The 20,228-nt window shown below is 44.9% G+C and overlaps 1 protein-coding gene across 2 annotated transcripts; it reads left to right on the forward strand.

Annotated features, from left to right (window-relative positions):
* The first annotated feature begins 2,886 nt into the window (after positions 1 to 2,886).
* LOC131107588 (protein shisa-7) lies at positions 2,887 to 17,759 on the forward strand. 2 transcript variants are annotated; one of them, XM_058057768.1, is made up of 7 exons: positions 2,887 to 3,588; positions 3,739 to 3,871; positions 7,505 to 8,731; positions 10,920 to 11,074; positions 11,239 to 11,304; positions 11,684 to 11,869; positions 11,986 to 17,759. In XM_058057768.1, the coding sequence occupies exons 3-7, from the start codon at positions 8,088 to 8,090 to the stop codon at positions 12,954 to 12,956; spliced, it is 2,022 nt and encodes a 673-aa protein (XP_057913751.1). In that variant the 5' UTR covers positions 2,887 to 3,588; positions 3,739 to 3,871; positions 7,505 to 8,087; the 3' UTR covers positions 12,957 to 17,759. The 2 variants fall into 2 exon arrangements, with proteins under 2 accessions (XP_057913751.1, XP_057913750.1); XM_058057767.1 differs by having other exon boundaries at positions 2,887 to 3,167; positions 3,303 to 3,871.
* The last annotated feature ends 2,469 nt before the right edge of the window (positions 17,760 to 20,228 follow it).

Below are 20,228 nucleotides of genomic sequence, written 5' to 3' on the forward strand. Positions count from 1 at the left end.
CTAGTCAAAGATCTTCTATATGACAGGAACACTATTGTTTTTAGATGCTACTGTAAAACTGCTAGTCAAAGATCCTCTATATGACAGGAACACTATTGTTTTTAGATGCTACTGTAAAACTACTAGTCAAAGATCTTCTATATGACAGGAACACTATTGTTTTTAGATGCTACTGTAAAACTGCTCCTCAAAGATCTTCTATATGACAGGAACACTATTGTTTTTAGATGCTACTGTAAAACTGCTAGTCAAAGATCTTCTATATGACAGGAACACTATTGTTTTTAGATGCTACTGTAAAACTGCTAGTCAAAGATCCTCAAAATGACAGGAACACTATTGTTTTTAGATGCTACTGTAAAACTGCTAGTCAAAGATCTTCTATATGACAGGAACACTATTGTTTTTAGATGCTACTGTAAAACTGCTAGTCAAAGATCTTCTATATGACAGGAACACTATTGTTTTTAGATGCTACTGTAAAACTGCTCGTCAAAGATCTTCTATATGACAGGAACACTATTGTTTTTAGATGCTGCTGTAAAACTGCTCCTCAAAGATCTTCTATATGACAGGAACACTATTGTTTTTAGATGCTACTGTAAAACTGCTAGTCAAAGATCTTCTATATGACAGGAACACTATTGTTTTTAGATGCTACTGTAAAACTGCTAGTCAAAGATCTTCTATATGACAGGAACACTATTGTTTTTAGATGCTACTGTAAAACTTGAGGAAGTGTGGCAAATTTCTTTAAATAGCTGATGAATCGAGTGGTTAGCATGTTGGCCACACAGTCAGGATATGAGGAAGATCTATGTACGTGTAACAAAGTGCTCACTCTGTTCATGCCGTTGTTCTACGGAAGAAAGGTGCTGGCAGCAATGCACAGAGTGAACCCTCTTCCTGCCTCTTATTCATAATAACCACATTGGTTTTGCTGATTTTTTGTGATTGATTCAGGAGAAATGTGCAGGTGTGTTTGATATCCTGTCCAGTGTTGTTTGCGGTGCATCTCCTGCTCTGCCTCGGATGGACCGAGCCACTAATTGCATCCAGCCCAGCAGAGCGGTGATGAAAAGTACGCCCCGGAGAGCACGTAATGACGGCCTCCTCGCCCACCTGTGTGGGAATGGCAGGTAATTATCCAGTTCTATACACAGGGAATACACATCCATCATTACAACACACCTGAAAACAAAGATGCATGGCTTTTGCTTCCACTGAGCTCATCTCTTCTTCTCCAGCCAGTACTAGCCAGTACTAGCCAGTACCGTCAGACTCGAACCACCCAGGCTTTCATACACGTGATGATGACACGCATCCAGACCTACTATGTGGGCCCTGAGGTCCGGGAACCCTTCCATACGTACATCAGGGGCCCCTGGCCAACACATACTTTGTTTTCCTTTCCTTTAGCGTGTCCTGGTGCCACCAGTGTCATACAATGTACTGATAACCATAGAGCTGCACATGCTCACACAGCAACTCAACCCCCCCCCCCCCCCCCCACCCCAAAAAAAAGCCACCTAGTGGTGCTGTACAAGTACTCCATGTTTGTCAGCTTCCTGAACATCAGTGTCAGACGTGGGTGGAGCTACACCTCCTGTAAAACTGCTAGTCAAAGATCCTCTACGTGACAGGAACACTTTGCTATTTTTAAGCACCTACTGTAAAACTGCTAGTCAAAGATCCTCAACGTGACAGGAACACTTTGCTATTTTTAAGCACCTACTGTAAAACTGCTAGTCAAAGATCCTCAACGTGACAGGAACACTTTGCTATTTTTAATCACCTACTGTAAAACTGCTAGTCAAAGATCCTTTACGTGAGAGGAACACTTTGCTATTTTAAAGCACCTACTGTAAAACTGCAAGTCAAAGATCTTCTATATGACAGGAACACTATTGTTTTTAGATGCTACTGTAAAACTGCTAGTCAAAGATCTTCTATATGACAGGAACACTATTGTTTTTAGATGCTACTGTAAAACTGCTAGTCAAAGATCTTCTATATGAAAGGAACACTATTGTTTTTATATTCTACTATACAAATGCTAGCCAAAGATTCTCTACGTGACAGGAACACTTTGCTATTTTTAAGCACCTACTGTAAAACTGCTAGTCAAAGATCCTCAAAATGACAGGAACACTATTGTTTTTAGATGCTACTGTAAAACTGCTAGTCAAAGATCTTCTATATGACAGGAACACTATTGTTTTTAGATGCTACTGTAAAACTGCTAGTCAAAGATCCTCAAAATGACAGGAACACTATTGTTTTTAGATGCTACTGTAAAACTGCTAGTCAAAGATCTTCTATATGACAGGAACACTATTGTTTTTAGATGCTACTGTAAAACTGCTCGTCAAAGATCTTCTATATGACAGGAACACTATTATTTTTAGATGCTACTGTAAAACTGCTAGTCAAAGATCTTCTATATGACAGGAACACTATTGTTTTTAGATGCTACTGTAAAACTGCTAGTCAAAGATCTTCTATATGACAGGAACACTATTGTTTTTAGATGCTACTGTAAAACTGCTAGTCAAAGATCTTCTATATGACAGGAACACTATTGTTTTTAGATGCTACTGTAAAACTGCTAGTCAAAGATCCTCAAAATGACAGGAACACTGTTGTTTTTAGATGCTACTGTAAAACTGCTCGTCAAAGATCTTCTATATATAGAAGATCTTTGACTATATATTCCTGTATAGGAACACTATTGTTTTTAGATTCTACTGTAAAACTGCTAGTCAAAGATCTTCTATATGACAGGAACACTATTGTTTTTAGATGCTACTGTAAAACTGCTCGTCAAAGATCTTCTATATGACAGGAACACTATTGTTTTTAGATGCTACTGTAAAACTGCTAGTCAAAGATCCTCAAAATGACAGGAACACTATTGTTTTTAGATGCTACTGTAAAACTGCTCGTCAAAGATCTTCTATATGACAGGAACACTATTGTTTTTAGATGCTACTGTAAAACTGCTCGTCAAAGATCTTCTATATGACAGGAACACTGCTGTTTTCTAAGGGCCTACTGTAAAAGCAGCTATATTGCAGCTATACTGCAATACCGAGTAGTCAAAGATCCTGTATATCTGGCAGAGGACCCGGTGTTAAAATGCTAGCCAAAGATTGTCTATATAAGAGGTGAGGATTTGGTTTGTGTTCCGCTTTGGATGTCCCACTCTTGCATGCATTCATCATCATTCATGGTGACAAACATTCCTCTTTTCACTCCACCCCCCCCCCCCTTTCTGGTTTCATGGCTTTCATAATTGCTAGCAACATAATGACACTGTTGCCATGGCAACCATGTCTCTATGTAGCCCTCCTCCTCTTCCTCATCTTCTTCATCTCTCCTTTTTCCCCCCGCTCACTCGCATCCCGAGGCTTCTTTCTTTCCCGCCAATCACACTTGTGGAGCTGGAGTGATGATGAGGAAGGCTGGAGACGGATCTCATCACAATCATCATCATCCTCATCATCATCATCCTCATCATCATCAATCAGCAGCGCACGTGTGAGGAGTTGAATGGGGTTCCTCCTGCGTTGGGAATGTTCCTGAATGGTGTGAGAACATCTCAGAACATCTCGTCTGGTGCCGCCGACCCCCCCGCCATCTCCCCTCACGCCCCCTCCCCTACATCTCTCTCTCTCTCTCTCTCTCTCTCTCTCTCTCTCTCTCTCTCTCTGCTGGTCGTGTCGGTGGATTATGAAGAGCCGCGAGCACGAGGACGATGGAAGCCGGCGACACTTTTGTCAATCCTAATAAAAGGCTTTCCATCCTGAACGCCATCTGGATCCGATCCGGATCAACAACAGGTTGAGTCCAGCATCCGACCTCACATCAGGTAAGACACGCCGCATTTCTTCTTCTTCTTCTTCTCCTGAATGGTCCAACATGTTTGCAGCGTCACTTTGCCATCTTTGTTCCGTGGACTTTATGATTACATGTTGTTGTTGATGATGATGATGATGATGATGATGATGGTGGTGGTGTTTTCTTTTTTTTTTTTTTTTTTAATGATGTGAAGCAGACGCGCGCGCACCGGCGAGGTTCCACCCACGCACTGTCAGCATCATGCGAGTCATTTCCCCGGACGAGCTCGGAAAAATACTCATCAGCATCAAACGCCAAACTGCTTCTCGTGCACCCGCCAACACTCCCACCTGTTGCCATGCACGCGCACCATAAAAAGCACTCCGACGTTCACCGTGCACGCGGGCCACCGTCACCCCATCCCCATTCATGCACCTCCCGGGGGGGCTGGGGGTGGGGGTGGGGGGTTAGTTGATCACTCATTGATATGAGGCAAATGGCGAGTTGCCGTCCTCGTTGTGCATAGACGAGCTCTGCAGTTCTATTCTGAGAGTTAGCCGCCTCAACCCACGCAGCCGAGCAACGGAGAAAAGAAAGAGGACGGCTTCGAACCACAGGACAGAAAATGGCCCCACTTTGCCTTCTTCTACGTTATTTGGCCAGCATGCATGGGGGCTATGGGGGCTATGGGGGCCATGGGGGCTAATACGGGCTATGCATGCTGGCTGTGGGGGAACGGGCTTGGATGTGCATGCATTGCTAAAGTGCTGGGAGAAATCTACTTGGACCACCCACACACGCCACCCTCCCACTCACGCTCCTCTCTGCTTCTTCAATACGCTATACTTCACCATACTGCACTGTGCTGTGCTATACTTCACTATGCTGCACTATACTTCACTATGCTGCACTATACTTCACCATGCTGCACTATACTTCACCATACTGCACTGTGCTGCGCTATACTTCACTATGCTGCACTATACTTCACTATGCTACACTATACTTCACCATACTGCACTATACTTCACTATGCTGCACTATACTTCACTATGCTGCACTATACTTCACTATGCTGCACTATACTTCACCATACTGCACTATACTTCACTATGCTGCACTATACTTCACCATACTGCACTGTGCTGCACTATACTTCACTATGCTGCGCTATACTTCACTATGCTGCACTATACTTCACCATACTACACTATACTTCACCATACTGCACTGTGCTGCACTATACTTCACCATACTGCACTATACTTCACCATACTGCACTGTGCTGTGCTGCACTATACTTCACTATGCTGCACTATACTTCACCATACTGCACTGTGCTGTACTGCACTATACTTCACTATGCTACACTATACTTCACCATAATGCACTGTGCTGTACTGCACTATACTTCACTATGCTACACTATACTTCACCATACTGCACTATACTTCACCATACTGCACTGTGCTACGCTATACTTCACTATGCTGCACTATACTTCACCATACTGCACTGTGCTGCACTATACTTCACTATGCTGCACTATACTTCACCATACTGCACTATACTTCACCATACTGCACTGTGCTACACTATACTTCACTATGCTGCACTATACTTCACCATACTGCACTGTGCTGCACTATACTTCACTATGCTGCACTATACTTCACCATACTGCACTATGCTACACCATACTGCACTATGCTAAACCATACTGCACTATGCTACACCATACTTCACCATACTGCACTATGCTACACCATACTTCACCATACTACACCATCCTGTCCTGCACTTTACTACACTATACTACACCATACTGCACTATATGACACTATACTACACCATACAACACGATACTACACCATACAACACTATACTTCACCATACTGCACTGTGCTGCACCATACTTCACCATACTGCACTATGCTAAACCATACTGCACTATGCTAAACCATACTGCACTATGCTACACCATACTGCACCATACTATACTGCACCACATACCATACTGCACTATACTGCATCATAATGCGCCGCACTACACCATACTGCATTATACTATACTACACCATACTACTACATTCATACATGTGAGTGTGAATGGTTGTTTGTCTATATGTGCCCTGTGATTGGCTGGCCACCAGTCCAGGGTGTACCCCGCCTCTCTCCCCAAGACAGCTGGGATAGGCTCCAGCACCCCCAACCTTCCTGCTAGCTTCATGTTTACGTTCTCCTCCGATTTGGGATCAACATTTGCAATAAAAGCGAGTGTTGCAATGATTAGATTAGGTTCCGCTCCAGAACCCTCCCACTCTCTCTTCGATTGCCATTGTCCACTGCCACCCCCCCCTCACCCCCCCACCCCCAATGCAGCTTTCAATATGCCTCACATGCTTATTAATAAAGACGTTTCCAGCAACTGACCACCAATCAACATCAACATGGCGTTTCTACCAGGTCCACTTCTGTGTGTCGCACAGCAACGATGCTGCATTGAAGGAAGGCCGAGCCGGAAATCCTAACGATTGACAAAATAAATTCTGTGAGCATGTAGTAATATGTTACGCTTGTAGTATTTTGGGAACTTCCTTCCTGGGTGCATTGATTTCGTAATGATTTTGCCTGCGGCGAGGTGTCACTACGCCAGTAACGTAGTTCTTAGGCGTAACAATGTTCGTAAGAATAATAACAACAATGGAAATAGGTGCGTGTCATGTGTTGCCGTTTTATCTGTTTTTATATCTTTAGAATACACAGAAAAATATAAATAAACATAAAATTTCCCAAATTCTTTCATTTCTGCCGCGAAAAAAAAAAACATGCCAATGGTAAGTCCGAATCGTGAGTCATAATTCTGCCATAAAAAGTGGAAAAATTATGACATAAGCGAGTCAATTCACAGCATCATCTCCCCGACAGAAGAGCCGTTTGAGTGGCAGGTGACTATCACTGCCCTCCTACACCCAAAGACTCTAGCCCAGGGGTGGGCAAACTACGGCCCGGGGGCCACATGCGGCCCACCAAGCGTTTGAATTCGGCCCGCCAGTTACTTTCAGAGTATTTCAACTTTTAACATGATGTCTTATTCAGTAAAAAAAATAAAAAATAAAATTACATTTTGTCGTTTGAGGGAAATGAGAACATATAGCTGATAGTATGACACTTTTACAAATTTCCCCACTGAGGGACGAATAAAGACATATATCTTAATCATATAAAATAAAATTAGAGTGTAAAATAGTGTGTGTGTGTGTGTTAAATATATGTTCTGGCCCCCCGCACAATTTTGTTAACTCAACGCGGCCCATGAGTCAAAAAGTTTGCCCACCCCTGCTCTAGCCTATCATATCACATCATATCGTATCATATTTATCTGTCGGTATATGCGAAGAAAGCAGCACCGTTTGTATCGTATCTCATCATTTCCATCATTTCCATGATGTCGTTATCGTTATGTGTACGTTAAACGTCATCTGAACACAAAAACGAAACTGTCTTAACGGTTTCTAATCAGGTGGTGTCTTTGTTTTCCGTTGCAGCCGACTCTTCTTCTACATGTCAGACAGAACACGGGACAGTTCCGAGCTCATTTATACATTCTGGATATCTGTAATTATTAATAATAATTTTTTTTTTTTTTTTTTTTCATTGCCAGGCAGCGACAGATCTTCTCAGTCCGACACGTCCTCAAAGAAAAAGTCCTATTCATTCCAGATCCTGCTTCAAATGTCACATTTTGGGAAACGGAGCACGCAACGTGCGGGGGGGGAGCCGTTACTCCTAATTTTCACTTAAAAAGCCTCCCTCGTTATATCACCCCCCCACCACCGCTTGGCAGCCCGTCGCACTTCCAGCCCGCCGCCGGGCCGCCACGCAGCTAATCACGTCACTTCAGAACAATAACACGCGCCATGTTTTCGTTGGCATGCGGACCAGTGCCTGCTTGGAGTCTTCCCCTTGAGGAACATCTCACACGTCAAAGTGCCGCCCTCAGAATGTAAAAGTCGTCCACTCGAGTCCAACCTCGGCCAAAAGAAACGGTTTTGCTGCATGCTTTGAGTGGGACAACACAGCGCCATCCGGTGGACAAAAAAAAAAAAAAAGAACTAGCATTTCCGTGTATCATGTAGACGTGCGTTACGCTCCTCGAAAGCCATAAGATCAAATCCTGGTTGCACAGAAGAAGGTGAAGACCCGTCACAACAACAACAAGGCTCCGCCCTTTTAGTCATGTCAAAATGATGCCCGCCGCCAATCTCCGAATCCTCACCCTCCTCTCCCTCCTCACCGCCGCCACCGCTCAGGTCACCACCCCTCAGAGCAGCCCCCGTCTGGCCTCCCTCAGGAGCAGGCCCAAAACCCCGCAGAGAGTCGCGGAGGGCGTCCTGGAGGCGCCGCCCAAACCGGCGGCGCAAGTCATGTTCCCTAAGAACGTGACTTCCGCCGAAGCGCTGGCACCCCCGCTGGGCGCCGCCCAGGTGGCGCCACGTCTCATGGACGTGTGGATGGACGTGTGTCTGGGTTACTACGACGTGATGGGACAGTTCGACAGCGCCTTCAACTGCTCCAAGGACACCTTCATCTACTGCTGCGGGACCTGTCATTACCGCTTCTGCTGCCCCGACCGCAGCCGCCAGCTGGAGCAGGAGAGCTGCAGGAACTACGACTCCCCCGAGTGGGCCAAGACCGAGTCCAACGCTTTGGTGATAGAAGAGGACCTGGGCTCCGACCCGGACGTGGACCCCCTGAGGCAGCAGAGCCACAACACAGGCTTCGTGATCGGAGGCGTGGTGATCTTCATGGTGGCCGTGGCCGTGGCCATCAAGGTGGTCTTCAACAAGGTGCAGCAGGAGGCCCACCAACGTGACCTCAACATGCCCAGGTGAGCTTTGACGGAACGTCCTTCCTTGTCGTGTTTGTCACTTCCTGCGAAGACCCGTGTGAGGAAATGAGGTTTTCAGGCCTCCAGGGTGGCCCACATTCTTCTTCCCCTCAGTCATTCCCTTAGTCATCTTCTAGGGCAGCTACGGCATGACACTCCGTCATGCTAGCTTTGCATATTCAGCATAATTGAATTGTCTTAAGATGTGTAGCGAAGCCTTTTCGTCCTGGTTGGATGGCGGTGATGTCCAGGCTAACATTTCTAAACAATCCCAACAAATGTACACGCATGAAAATGTCTGTCAACACTGGTTACATATTCCCTTCAACATGAAGCTACACATACACTAGTTACTGAGGAACTCATGACTAGAGTAGTTACTGAGGAACTCATGACTCGTGACTAGAGTAGTTACTGAGGAACTCATTACTAGAGTAGTTACTAAAGAACTTATGACCGGAGTAGTTACTGAAGAACTCATTACTAGAGTAGTTACTGAGGAACTCATGGATAGAGTAGTTACTGAAGAACTCATAGAGTAGTTACTGAGGAACTCATGGATAGGGTAGTTACTGAGGAACTCATGACTAGAGTAGTTACTGAGGAACTCATGGATAGAGTAGTTACTGAGGAACTCATGACTCGTGACTAGAGTAGTTACTGAGGAACTCATTACTAGAGTAGTTACTAAAGAACTTATGACCGGAGTAGTTACTGAAGAACTCATTACTAGAGTAGTTACTGAGGAACTCATGGATAGGGTAGTTACTGAGGAACTCATGACTAGAGTAGTTACTGAGGAACTCATGGATAGAGTAGTTACTGAGGAACTCATGACTCGTGACTAGAGTAGTTACTGAGGAACTCATTACTAGAGTAGTTACTAAAGAACTTATGACCGGAGTAGTTACTGAAGAACTCATTACTAGAGTAGTTACTGAGGAACTCATGGATAGAGTAGTTACTGAAGAACTCATAGAGTAGTTACTGAGGAACTCATGGATAGGGTAGTTACTGAGGAACTCATGACTAGAGTAGTTACTGAGGAACTCATGGATAGAGTAGTTACTGAGGAACTCATGACTCGTGACTAGAGTAGTTACTGAGGAACTCATTACTAGAGTAGTTACTAAAGAACTTATGACCGGAGTAGTTACTGAAGAACTCATTACTAGAGTAGTTACTGAGGAACTCATGGATAGAGTAGTTACTGAAGAACTCATAGAGTAGTTACTGAGGAACTCATGGATAGAGTAGTTACTGAGGAACTCATGACTAGAGTAGTTACTGAGGAACTCATGGATAGAGTAGTTACTGAAGAACTCATAGAGTAGTTACTGAGGAACTCATGGATAGGGTAGTTACTGAGGAACTCATGACTAGAGTAGTTACTGAGGAACTCATGACTAGAGTAGTTACTGAGGAACTCATTACTAGAGTAGTTACTAAAGAACTTATGACCAGAGTAGTTACTGAAGAACTCATTATAGAGTAGTTACTGAGGAACTCATGACTAGAGTAGTTACTGAGGAACTCATGACTAGAGTAGTTACTGAGGAACTCGTGACTAGAGTAGTTACTGAGGAACTCATGACTTGAGTAGTTACTGAAGAACTTATGACCGGAGTAGTTACAGAAGAACTCATTACTAGAGTAGTTACTGAGGAACTCATGACTAGAGTAGTTACTGAGGAACTCATGACTTGAGTAGTTACTGAAGAACTTATGACCAGAGTAGTTACTGAAGAACTCATTACTAGAGTAGTTACTGAGGAACTCCTGACTAGAGTAGTTACTGAAGAACTCATGACTAGAGTAGTTACTGAGGAACTTATGAGCGGAGTTGTTACTGAGGAACTCATGAGTGGAGTAGTTACTGAGGAACTCATTAATAGAGTAGTTACTGAGGAACTCATGGATAGAGTAGTTACTGAGGAACTCATTAATAGAGTAGTTACTGAGGAACTCATGGATAGAGTAGTTACTGAGGAACTCATATATAGAGTAGTTACTGAGGAACTCATGGATAGAGTAGTTACTGAGGAACTCATGAGTGGAGTAGTTACTGAGGAACTCATGAATCAAGTAGTTATGGAGTTATGAAAGTCGTTCCTTCACCTTCTTCTTCTGTTTTCTATTTGCTAATCATTGCCCCCCCCCCCCTTGTTCTTGGATTGGCTTTCAAAAGAGCCCTGGTGGACATGCTGCGCCATCAGTCCAGTCCGGTCCAGCAGGACGAGAGGAACAACAGCGTGGCTCTGGCGGTGGGGGACGGACAGGGGACGCTGGGGAGACCTCCCAAAAACCTCTACGCTCCGGGACTTCCCAGCAAGGACAACAGATGTGAGTATTCCATTCATCATCTCCATGCCTGCTCGGCCTGTTGGTAAAAAAAAAAAAGGCGATGAGAAGGAGTTGAGTGTACTTGACAAAGTGCACTCGTTGATTGGATGACATCTAAACATTGTCAGCTCATTAGCTTAGCTTTTCTTTTGTTTTCATTCCAGTGGGCAATCTACAGCACAATTTCATCCACTCGTCAGGAAGCAGCCCTAAACACACTGCGACTATTGGTGAGTCCTACTTCATGCCTGTGGAAGTACTACTTCATGCTAATGATTAGCATGAGCATTAATAGTATTTTTACAACAAGGTTTAAAAGTCGCTGAATGGAAAAAAAAAAACGATCCATCAGTCTAATTGGCTAACGGGCCATCACACAGCGCTCAGTCTACATTGCTAGCTTTTTACTTCCTGCCAGCAGACACTACTTCCTGCCGGCTTAGCCAAGAAGGAAACACATTCATCCTATAACACGACAAGCAATACGTATGTCTGACTATTGGAGTGCCCAGCATGCTTTGCGGGTAACTTGTTAAAAAAGAAACTGTAACACTTTACGATAACAGCAAAGGGGTGCAAATGAAATCTAACACTCGTCCTCCCTCGCAGAACGCACCCCCCGCATGAACAACGCTCAGCTGGCGGCGGGGGGCACCCTGCTGTCCAGCAAACACAACAACACCAAATCCCAGCCCGCCTTCCACCACTCCCTGCACAACTTGGCTCAGCTGCCCCCCTCCTACGAGAGCGCCACCAAGCCCGAACTCAACAGATACTCGTCCCTCAAGCGCCTCGGTGAGTACAAGCGCCGGCGAAAACACAGGAAATACGATTACGAAGTCGTAACGACAAATAAAGTTTTAAAGCTTTTGGAAACGAGGCGGCGGATATTGAGTCCAATGTGTTTTCAGAAAAAGGTCTAGACGAGTACTCGTCCGGGTACTGCACCACCAAGCGCCGCCCCCACACGGCCCAGCCGGCCCTCCAGTCCTCCCAGCACCACCTCCCCTGGGGCGGGGACTACACCCTCGGCGGTCGGGGCACGCTGCCCAGGCACGCGGTCCGACCTTGGATTCCGCCGCCGCCCTCCGGCATGCCGGCCTCGCCCACCCCCAATCCGTACCCCCTGGACCCCCCGGAGCACCAGTACAACCCCAACTACGATACCCTCTCCAAACCACGCAAGGTGAAGTCCACCGACCAGCTCCTCAACATGGGCGATGTCCCCGGCAACACTGGCACCCTGTCCCGCATGTCCAAGAACCAGCAGCACCAGTACTACAAAGCCATGGCTGCCTCCGGTAAGAACTCTAACACTCAGACCCTCACCCGCAAGACCCAGGACCGGCAAGACAGGCAAGACAGGCAAGACAGGCAAGACAGGCAGGATAGGCAAGACCGGCAGGAGCGCTTGCTCATGTCCCCGGACCACTTGGAGGAGAGGATGGGCGGTATGGGGGTAGTGGATCCATATGCCCACACGAGCGGAGGCGGCGTCCCCACTTTGCCCCGCCAGCAGAAGGCCCAGTCCCAGCAGAATGTGTGCGCCACCCCGTCTCTGGACCGCCACCACATGATCAAGATGAACTCTCACCCGACGTCCGGCAGGGAGCAGGAAAGAAACACGGGTGCGGGCGGCCACATGGGCGGGGGCGTGGGCTGGGGCGGCGGTGAGGGGCCCGGGGCGGGCGTCGTCATGGGCACCGGCACACTGGGGGGCCACAGCGCCAGGAGGATGGCTTTTGCGACCAAGCGGCAGAACACCATCGAGCAGCTGCACTTCATTCCGGGAGGGGGCGGCGGCGGCGGAGGGTCCGGGGGCGGCGGCGGGGGCGGCAGTCAGGGGATCAGGACGGGGAGCAAAAACGAGGTAACGGTGTGAGCGTTTTGATTGACAGCTACTAGAAATAGCGTTTGATAGAGTCGTGTTTAGGCTGTTCTAATTAGTGTCGTCTAACTAATACCACCACTTGTGTGTGATAGCATACATCAGCCATATTTTATACGTCCCTTTTTGCCATATATATATATATACATATATATATATCTATACAGTATCTGATGTACTGTATACAGTATATCAATACACAGCAGTGCCATTACCTGCACAGAGTGGTAGGCTGGAAGAAAGCAGGACATGTACAGCGGAGAAAGAGGAAGCACTCAGGAGTCCTGTTAGATAAGAGATATGGAGATGGAGCCCAGAGAACAGGACCACGTGGGATACGGTCTCGCAGACCGACAGACCGACCGGTCGCCCGCCAGCCCTCGCCTACGGACATTTTCTTTCATTACCCAGACGGCGCTCGTGGGTGAGCGGCAAAGACGGAATCCGTCTGAACTGCGGGACTTTGTCGGACTTTGCGGCAGGAAAAAAAAAAGGACGCGGCGGCGCCTACCAGTCTGATGCCCCCGTTGCCTCGTTCGCCCCATGTGACCTTAGCCAGCGGCCGGGAAGAGAACCAGGAAGTCTCCCAGGAAGTCATGTTTTGGGAGCAAACAAACCAAGAGCCATGATTCTACTTAAGCGCTTGCTTTTATTGAAACAACGTTGATACGCGCTTGAATGAGGTCGTGACGTTGCGCAATCGCAAACGCTGCGTTTGATGATCTTCCGTATTTGACATTCGGACGCCCCCCCACGTCGGACGAAAAAAAAAAGTGCAACGTCATGAATGTTTATTCAACGTTGTATCAACGTTGTGTAAATGTTGTTTGGAAACATAGCACAAGGTTGCACCGACCCCCCCCCCCCATCCCTTATCCCCCCCCCCCTTCAAAGCCATTTTTACCCCGATACAAAGACGACGCTTGTCTGACAATCACCTTTTCGGGCTTTTATACAGGAAGCCCTTTCCCGAACATCCTGCTGTATCATAACGCACTTCAGCCACAGACAAATAATAATAATAATAATAATCAATAACACTAGCAAAGCTTGTCAATACTAAGGGCTATGTAGTATGTGATATGCGTGCTCCATATAAGCATATGATTGATTAGCATATCTCTTGATTTGGTGTTGATATTGTCACGTGCTACAAAAACGACAGCCCCTCTGATTTGTCGATTTTGAGAAGAAAAGTACACTTCCTGTACTACGCAGTGCTAAATGTACGTGTTCTCACTATGATGGAGTCTTATTATTGATGATTATTCTACTTGTTATGGTTATTATCAATGATTATCTTATGCTGTGATGTTCTTTTTACTTGGTGGGGTTTTTAGTGTTTATTGTTTTTTTTTTTTTTTTTGTTTTTTTTGGATATCCTCATTATTTTTATGGATTCGTTTTCTATTTGATGCATGCGCGGCTCCATCGCAGCTACCGAAGAAGCATTTCTCTACACGTACCGTGTTGTTTCTAGCTGTATGTACTGTGCCTATATAGACCATATAGACCATATAGACCATATAGACATGGGCCTTATGGGGTCTTGCTTGGGTTTACACTGAAGTAAAAACAAAAAAAGTTTAAAAAAAAAAAAAAAAAAAAAAAAAGCTGTATGTGCCATACAAGGAGGTTTTTTTTTGGGGGGGGGGGTGAGTTTTCTCAACCGGTGGAAAGTCCATTGTTCAAATCCCGTGAATGACTAAACAGACGTGTCTTATTCAACCATGTTTACGGGGCACATTTGACATGCTCTGCTGCACCCGCCGCCATTTTTTACCGTGATGTCACACCACTTCCGAACTGCTATGTGCGCTTAGTCTCGTGCGATTGCTCCTCCTGCCAGTTATTCATGATAACAGCGCGACAAAAAGACATAGAAATATATGCTTATTAGCCAAAAAGTCGTAGGTTTGCACATGCGTGGCATCGCCGAGTCATATAATCATTGCGATTGCTCCTCCTGCCAGTTATTCATGATAACAGCCAACTTGCACAACAAAAAGACATAAAAATACATGTTTACTACCCACAAAGTCGTAGGTTTGCACATGCGTGGCATCGCCGAGTCATATAATCATTGCGATTGCTCCTCCTGCCAGTTATTCATGATAACAGCCAACTTGCACAACAAAAAGACATAAAAATACATGTTTACTACCCACAAAGTCGTAGGTTTGCACATGCGTAGCATCGCTGAGTCATGTAATCATTGCGATTGCTCCTCCTGCCAGTTATTCATGATGACAGCGCGACAAAAAGACATGGAAATATATGCTTATTAGCCAAAAAGTCGTACGTTTGCACATGCGTGGCATCGCCGAGTCATATAATCATTGCGATTGCTCCTCCTGCCAGTTATTCATGATAACAGCCAACTTGCACAACAAAAAGACATAAAAATACATGTTTACTACCCACAAAGTCGCAGGTTTGCACATGCGTAGCATCGCCGAGTCATATAATCATTGCGATTGCTCCTCCTGCCAGTTATTCATGATAACAGCAGAACAAAAAGACATAGAAATATATGTTTACTACCCACAAAGTCGTAGGTTTGCACATGCGTAGCATCGCCGAGTCATATAATCATTGCGATTGCTCCTCCTGCCAGTTATTCATGATAACATCCACCTTGCACGACAAAAAGACATAAAAATACATGTTTACTACCCACAAAGTCGCAGGTTTGCACATGCGTAGCATCGCCGAGTCATATAATCATTGCGATTGCTCCTCCTGCCAGTTATTCATGATAACAGCAGAACAAAAAGACATAGAAATACATGTTTACTACCCACAAAGTCGTAGGTTTGCACATGCATAGCATCGCCGAGTCATATAATCATTGCGATTGCTCCTCCTGCCAGTTATTCATGATAACATCCACCTTGCACGACAAAAAGACATAAAAATACATGTTTACTACCCACAAAGTCGTAGGTTTGCACATGCGTGGCATCGCCGAGTCATATAATCATTGCGATTGCTCCTCCTGCCAGTTATTCATGATAACAGCAGAACAAAAAGACATAGAAATACATGTTTACTACCCACAAAGTCGTAGGTTTGCACATGCGTGGCATCGCCGAGTCATATAATCATTGCGATTGCTCCTCCTGCCAGTTATTCATGATAACATCCATCTTGCACGACAAAAAGACATAAAAATACATGTTTACTACCCACAAAGTCGTAGGTTTGCACATGCGTAGCATCGCCGAGTCATATAATCATTGCGATTGCTCCTCCTGCCAGTTATTCATGATAACAGCAGAACAAAAAGACATAGAAATACATGTTTACTACCCACAAAGTTGTAGGTTTGCACATGCGTAGCATCGCCGAGTCATATAATCATTGCGATTGCTCCTCCTGCCAGTTATTCATGATAACATCCACCTTGCACAACAAAAAGACATAAAAACACGTGTTTACTACCCACAAAGTCGCAGGTTTGCACATGCGTAGCATCGCCGAGTCATATAATCATTGCGATTGCTCCTCCTGCCAGTTATTCATGATAACAGCAGAACAAAAAGACATAGAAATACATGTTTACTACCCACAAAGTCGAAGGTTTGCACATGCGTGGCATCGCCGAGTCATATAATCATTGCGATTGCTCCTCCTGCCAGTTATTCATGATAACATCCATCTTGCACAACAAAAAGACATAAAAATACATGTTTACTACCCACAAAGTCGTAGGTTTGAGCATGCGTAGCATCGCCGAGTCATATAATCATTGCGATTGCTCCTCCTGCCAGTTATTAATGATAACAGCAGAACAAAAAGACATAGAAATACATGTTTACTACCCACAAAGTTGTAGGTTTGCACATGCGTAGCATCGCCGAGTCATATAATCATTGCGATTGCTCCTCCTGCCAGTTATTCATGATAACATCCAACTTGCACGACAAAAAGACATAAAAATACATGTTTACTACCCACAAAGTCGTAGGGTTGCACATGCGTAGCATCACCGAGTCATATAATCATTGCGATTGCTCCTCCTGCCAGTTATTCATGATAACAGCAGAACAAAAAGACATAGAAATACATGTTTACTACCCACAACGTCGTAGGTTTGCACATGCGTAGCATCGCCGAGTCATATAATCATTGCGATTGCTCCTCGTGCCGGTTATTCATGATAAACAGGCCACCTCGCACAACAGAAATAAATGAAAGGACACCGAGGTGACTTTCGCAGCGGCAACGTTGGCCTTTCGTCATCCGAACAGGAAGTCGTGTGACGTCACGTAAAAAAAAAAAAAAAAAGGATCTATTACAGCGAGTGATATCGGGTTATTTTAGCCACAAAAGGTCTGCTGTAGCAAAGTCTGTAAACTCCCACAAGCCATATCCATCCCAAGTCGTGATGACACTTTTATAAATGCTTGATTTGTGTGAGTAATGTATTTTGTATAGCTAGTACAATCAAACAAAAAAAAATAAACATTTGCAGTGATATCTTGTGTTGAAGATGAAATGTACAGTGCCAAAATCCCCACACTTTTTTTTCCCACCGCTACGACCGCAAGGGAATCGGAAGAGGAAGAATATTTCATCGAGAAACGAAAGCTGCCGTGGAAGTTTGAAATGTGAAAGAAAAGTCACACGGGAAGGACGGTGATGGTGTCCAGTCGCCTAAAAAGAATTTATTTTCATGATTCTAACTTTCCAAATGAGCTTTTTATTGTTATTATTCTTCAAAGCATCCATCATCCCCTTGGATACGACAACCACTGACACACAATTTGTAAAATAAAGATGCTGGGAAAAATGTTTTATGGCTTTTTTCTTTTATTTTATTCATCGCTTGGTTGTCATGGAACAACACGACGACCCCACCTGAGCAATGATGATATGAGCAAGGACGCTAGCTGTCCTATCTGGTCATGAGATAGATAGGACGCTAGCTGTTCTATCTGGTCATGAGATAGATAGGATGCTAGCTGTTCTATTTGGTCATGAGCTAGATAGAACAGCTAGCATCCTATCTATCATGACCAGGTAGAACAGCTAGCATCCTATTGATCTCATGACCGGATAGAACAGCTAGCATACTACCTATCTCATGACCGGATAGAACAGCTAGCATCCTATCCATCTCATGACCTGATAGAACAGCTAGCGTCCTATCTACCTCACGACCAGATAGAACAGCTAGCGTCCTATCTACCTCACGACCAGATAGAACAGCTAGCGTCCTATCTGGTCATGAGATAGATAGGATGCTAGCTGTTCTATCTAGATAGAACAGCTAGCGTACTATCAATCTCACTACCAGGTAGATTAGCTAGCGTCCTATCTGGTCATGAGCTAGATAGAACAGCTAGCATCCTATCTATCTCATGACCAGATAGGACGCTAGCTAATCTACCTGGTAGTGAGATTGATAGTATGCTAGCTGTTCTATCCGGTCATGAGATCAATAGGATGCCAGCTGTTCTACCTGGTCATGAGCTAGATAGGACGCTAGCTGTTCTATCCGGTCATTAGATAGATAGCATGCTAGCTGTTCTACCTGGTCATGAGATCGATAGGACGCTAGCTGTTCTACCTGGTCATGAGAGACATAGGACGCTAGCTGTTCTATCTGGTCATGAGAAAGATAGGACGCTAGCTGTTCTATCTGGTCATGAGATGGATAGGATGCTAGCTGTTCTATCCGGTCATGAGATAGGTAGTATGCTAGCTTTTCTATCCGGTCATGAGATCAATGGGATGCTAGCTGTTCTATCCGGTCATGAGTTAGATAGTATGCTAGCTGTTCTATCTGGTCATGAGATCAATAGGATGCTAGCTGTTCTATCTGGTCATGAGATCAATAGGATGCTAGCTGTTCTACCTGGTCATGAGCTAGATAGAACAGCTAGCATCCTATCTAGCTCATGACCAGATAGGACGCTAGCTAATCTACCTAATCAACCTATTGAGATTGATAGTATGCTAGCTGTTCTACCTGGTCATGAGCTAGATAGGACGCTAGCTGTTCTATCCGGTCGTGAGATAGATAGTACGCTAGCTGTTCTATCAGGTCATGAGATAGATAGGACGCTAGCTGTTCTATCTGGTCGTGAGGTAGATAGGACGCTAGCTGTTCTATCAGGTCATGAGATGGATAGGATGCTAGCTGTTCTATCTGGTCGTGAGGTAGATAGGACGCTAGCTGTTCTATCAGGTCATGAGATGGATAGGATGCTAGCTGTTCTATCCGGTCATGAGATAGGTAGTATGCTAGCTGTTCTATCCGGTCATGAGATCAATAGCATGCTAGCTGTTCTACCTGGTCATGAGCTAGATAGAACGCTAGCTGTTCTATCTGGTCATGAGATCAATAGGATGCTAGCTGTTCTATCTGGTCATGAGATAGATAGTATGCTAGCTGTTCTACCTGGTCATGAGCTAGATAGGACGCTAGCTGTTCTATCCGGTCATGACATAGATAGGACGCTAGCTGTTCTATCCGGTCATGAGTTAGATAGTATGCTAGCTGTTCTATCTGGTCGTTAGAGAGATAGGATGCTAGCTGTTCTATCCGGTCATGAGATCAATAGGATGCTAGCTGTTCTATCTGGTCATGAGTTAGATAGTATGCTAGCTGTTCTATCCGGTCATGAGATGGATAGGACGCTAGCTGTTCTATCTGGTCGTTAGATAGATAGGATGCTAGCTGTTCTATCTGGTCATGAGATAGATAGTATGCTAACTGTTCTAGCTGGTCATGAGATAGATAGTATGCTAGCTGTTCTACCTGGTCATGAGATCAATAGGATGCTAGCTGTTCTATCCGGTCATGAGATAGGTAGTATGCTAGCTGTTCTATCTGGTCATGAGATCGATAGGATGCTAGCTGTTCTATCCGGTCATGAGATCAATAGGATGCTAGCTGTTCTATCTGGTCATGAGATCGATAGGATGCTAGCTGTTCTATCCGGTCATTAGATAGATAGCATGCTAGCTGTTCTACCTGGTCGTTAGATAGATAGTACGCTAGCTGTTCTATCCGGTCATGAGATAGATAGGATGCTAGCTGTTCTATCTGGTCATGAGATCAATAGGATGCTAGCTGTTCTACCTGGTCATGAGCTAGATAGGACGCTAGCTGTTCCATCTGGTCATGAGATAAATAGGACGCTAGCTGTTCTATCCGGTCATGAGATCAATAGGATGCTAGCTGTTCTATCTGGTCATGAGATCAATAGGATGCTAGCTGTTCTATCCGGTCATGAGATAGATAGTATTCTAGCT

Source organism: Doryrhamphus excisus, chromosome 19, assembly GCF_030265055.1.
Source record: "Doryrhamphus excisus isolate RoL2022-K1 chromosome 19, RoL_Dexc_1.0, whole genome shotgun sequence".
NCBI classification, from domain to species: domain Eukaryota; kingdom Metazoa; phylum Chordata; class Actinopteri; order Syngnathiformes; family Syngnathidae; genus Doryrhamphus; species Doryrhamphus excisus.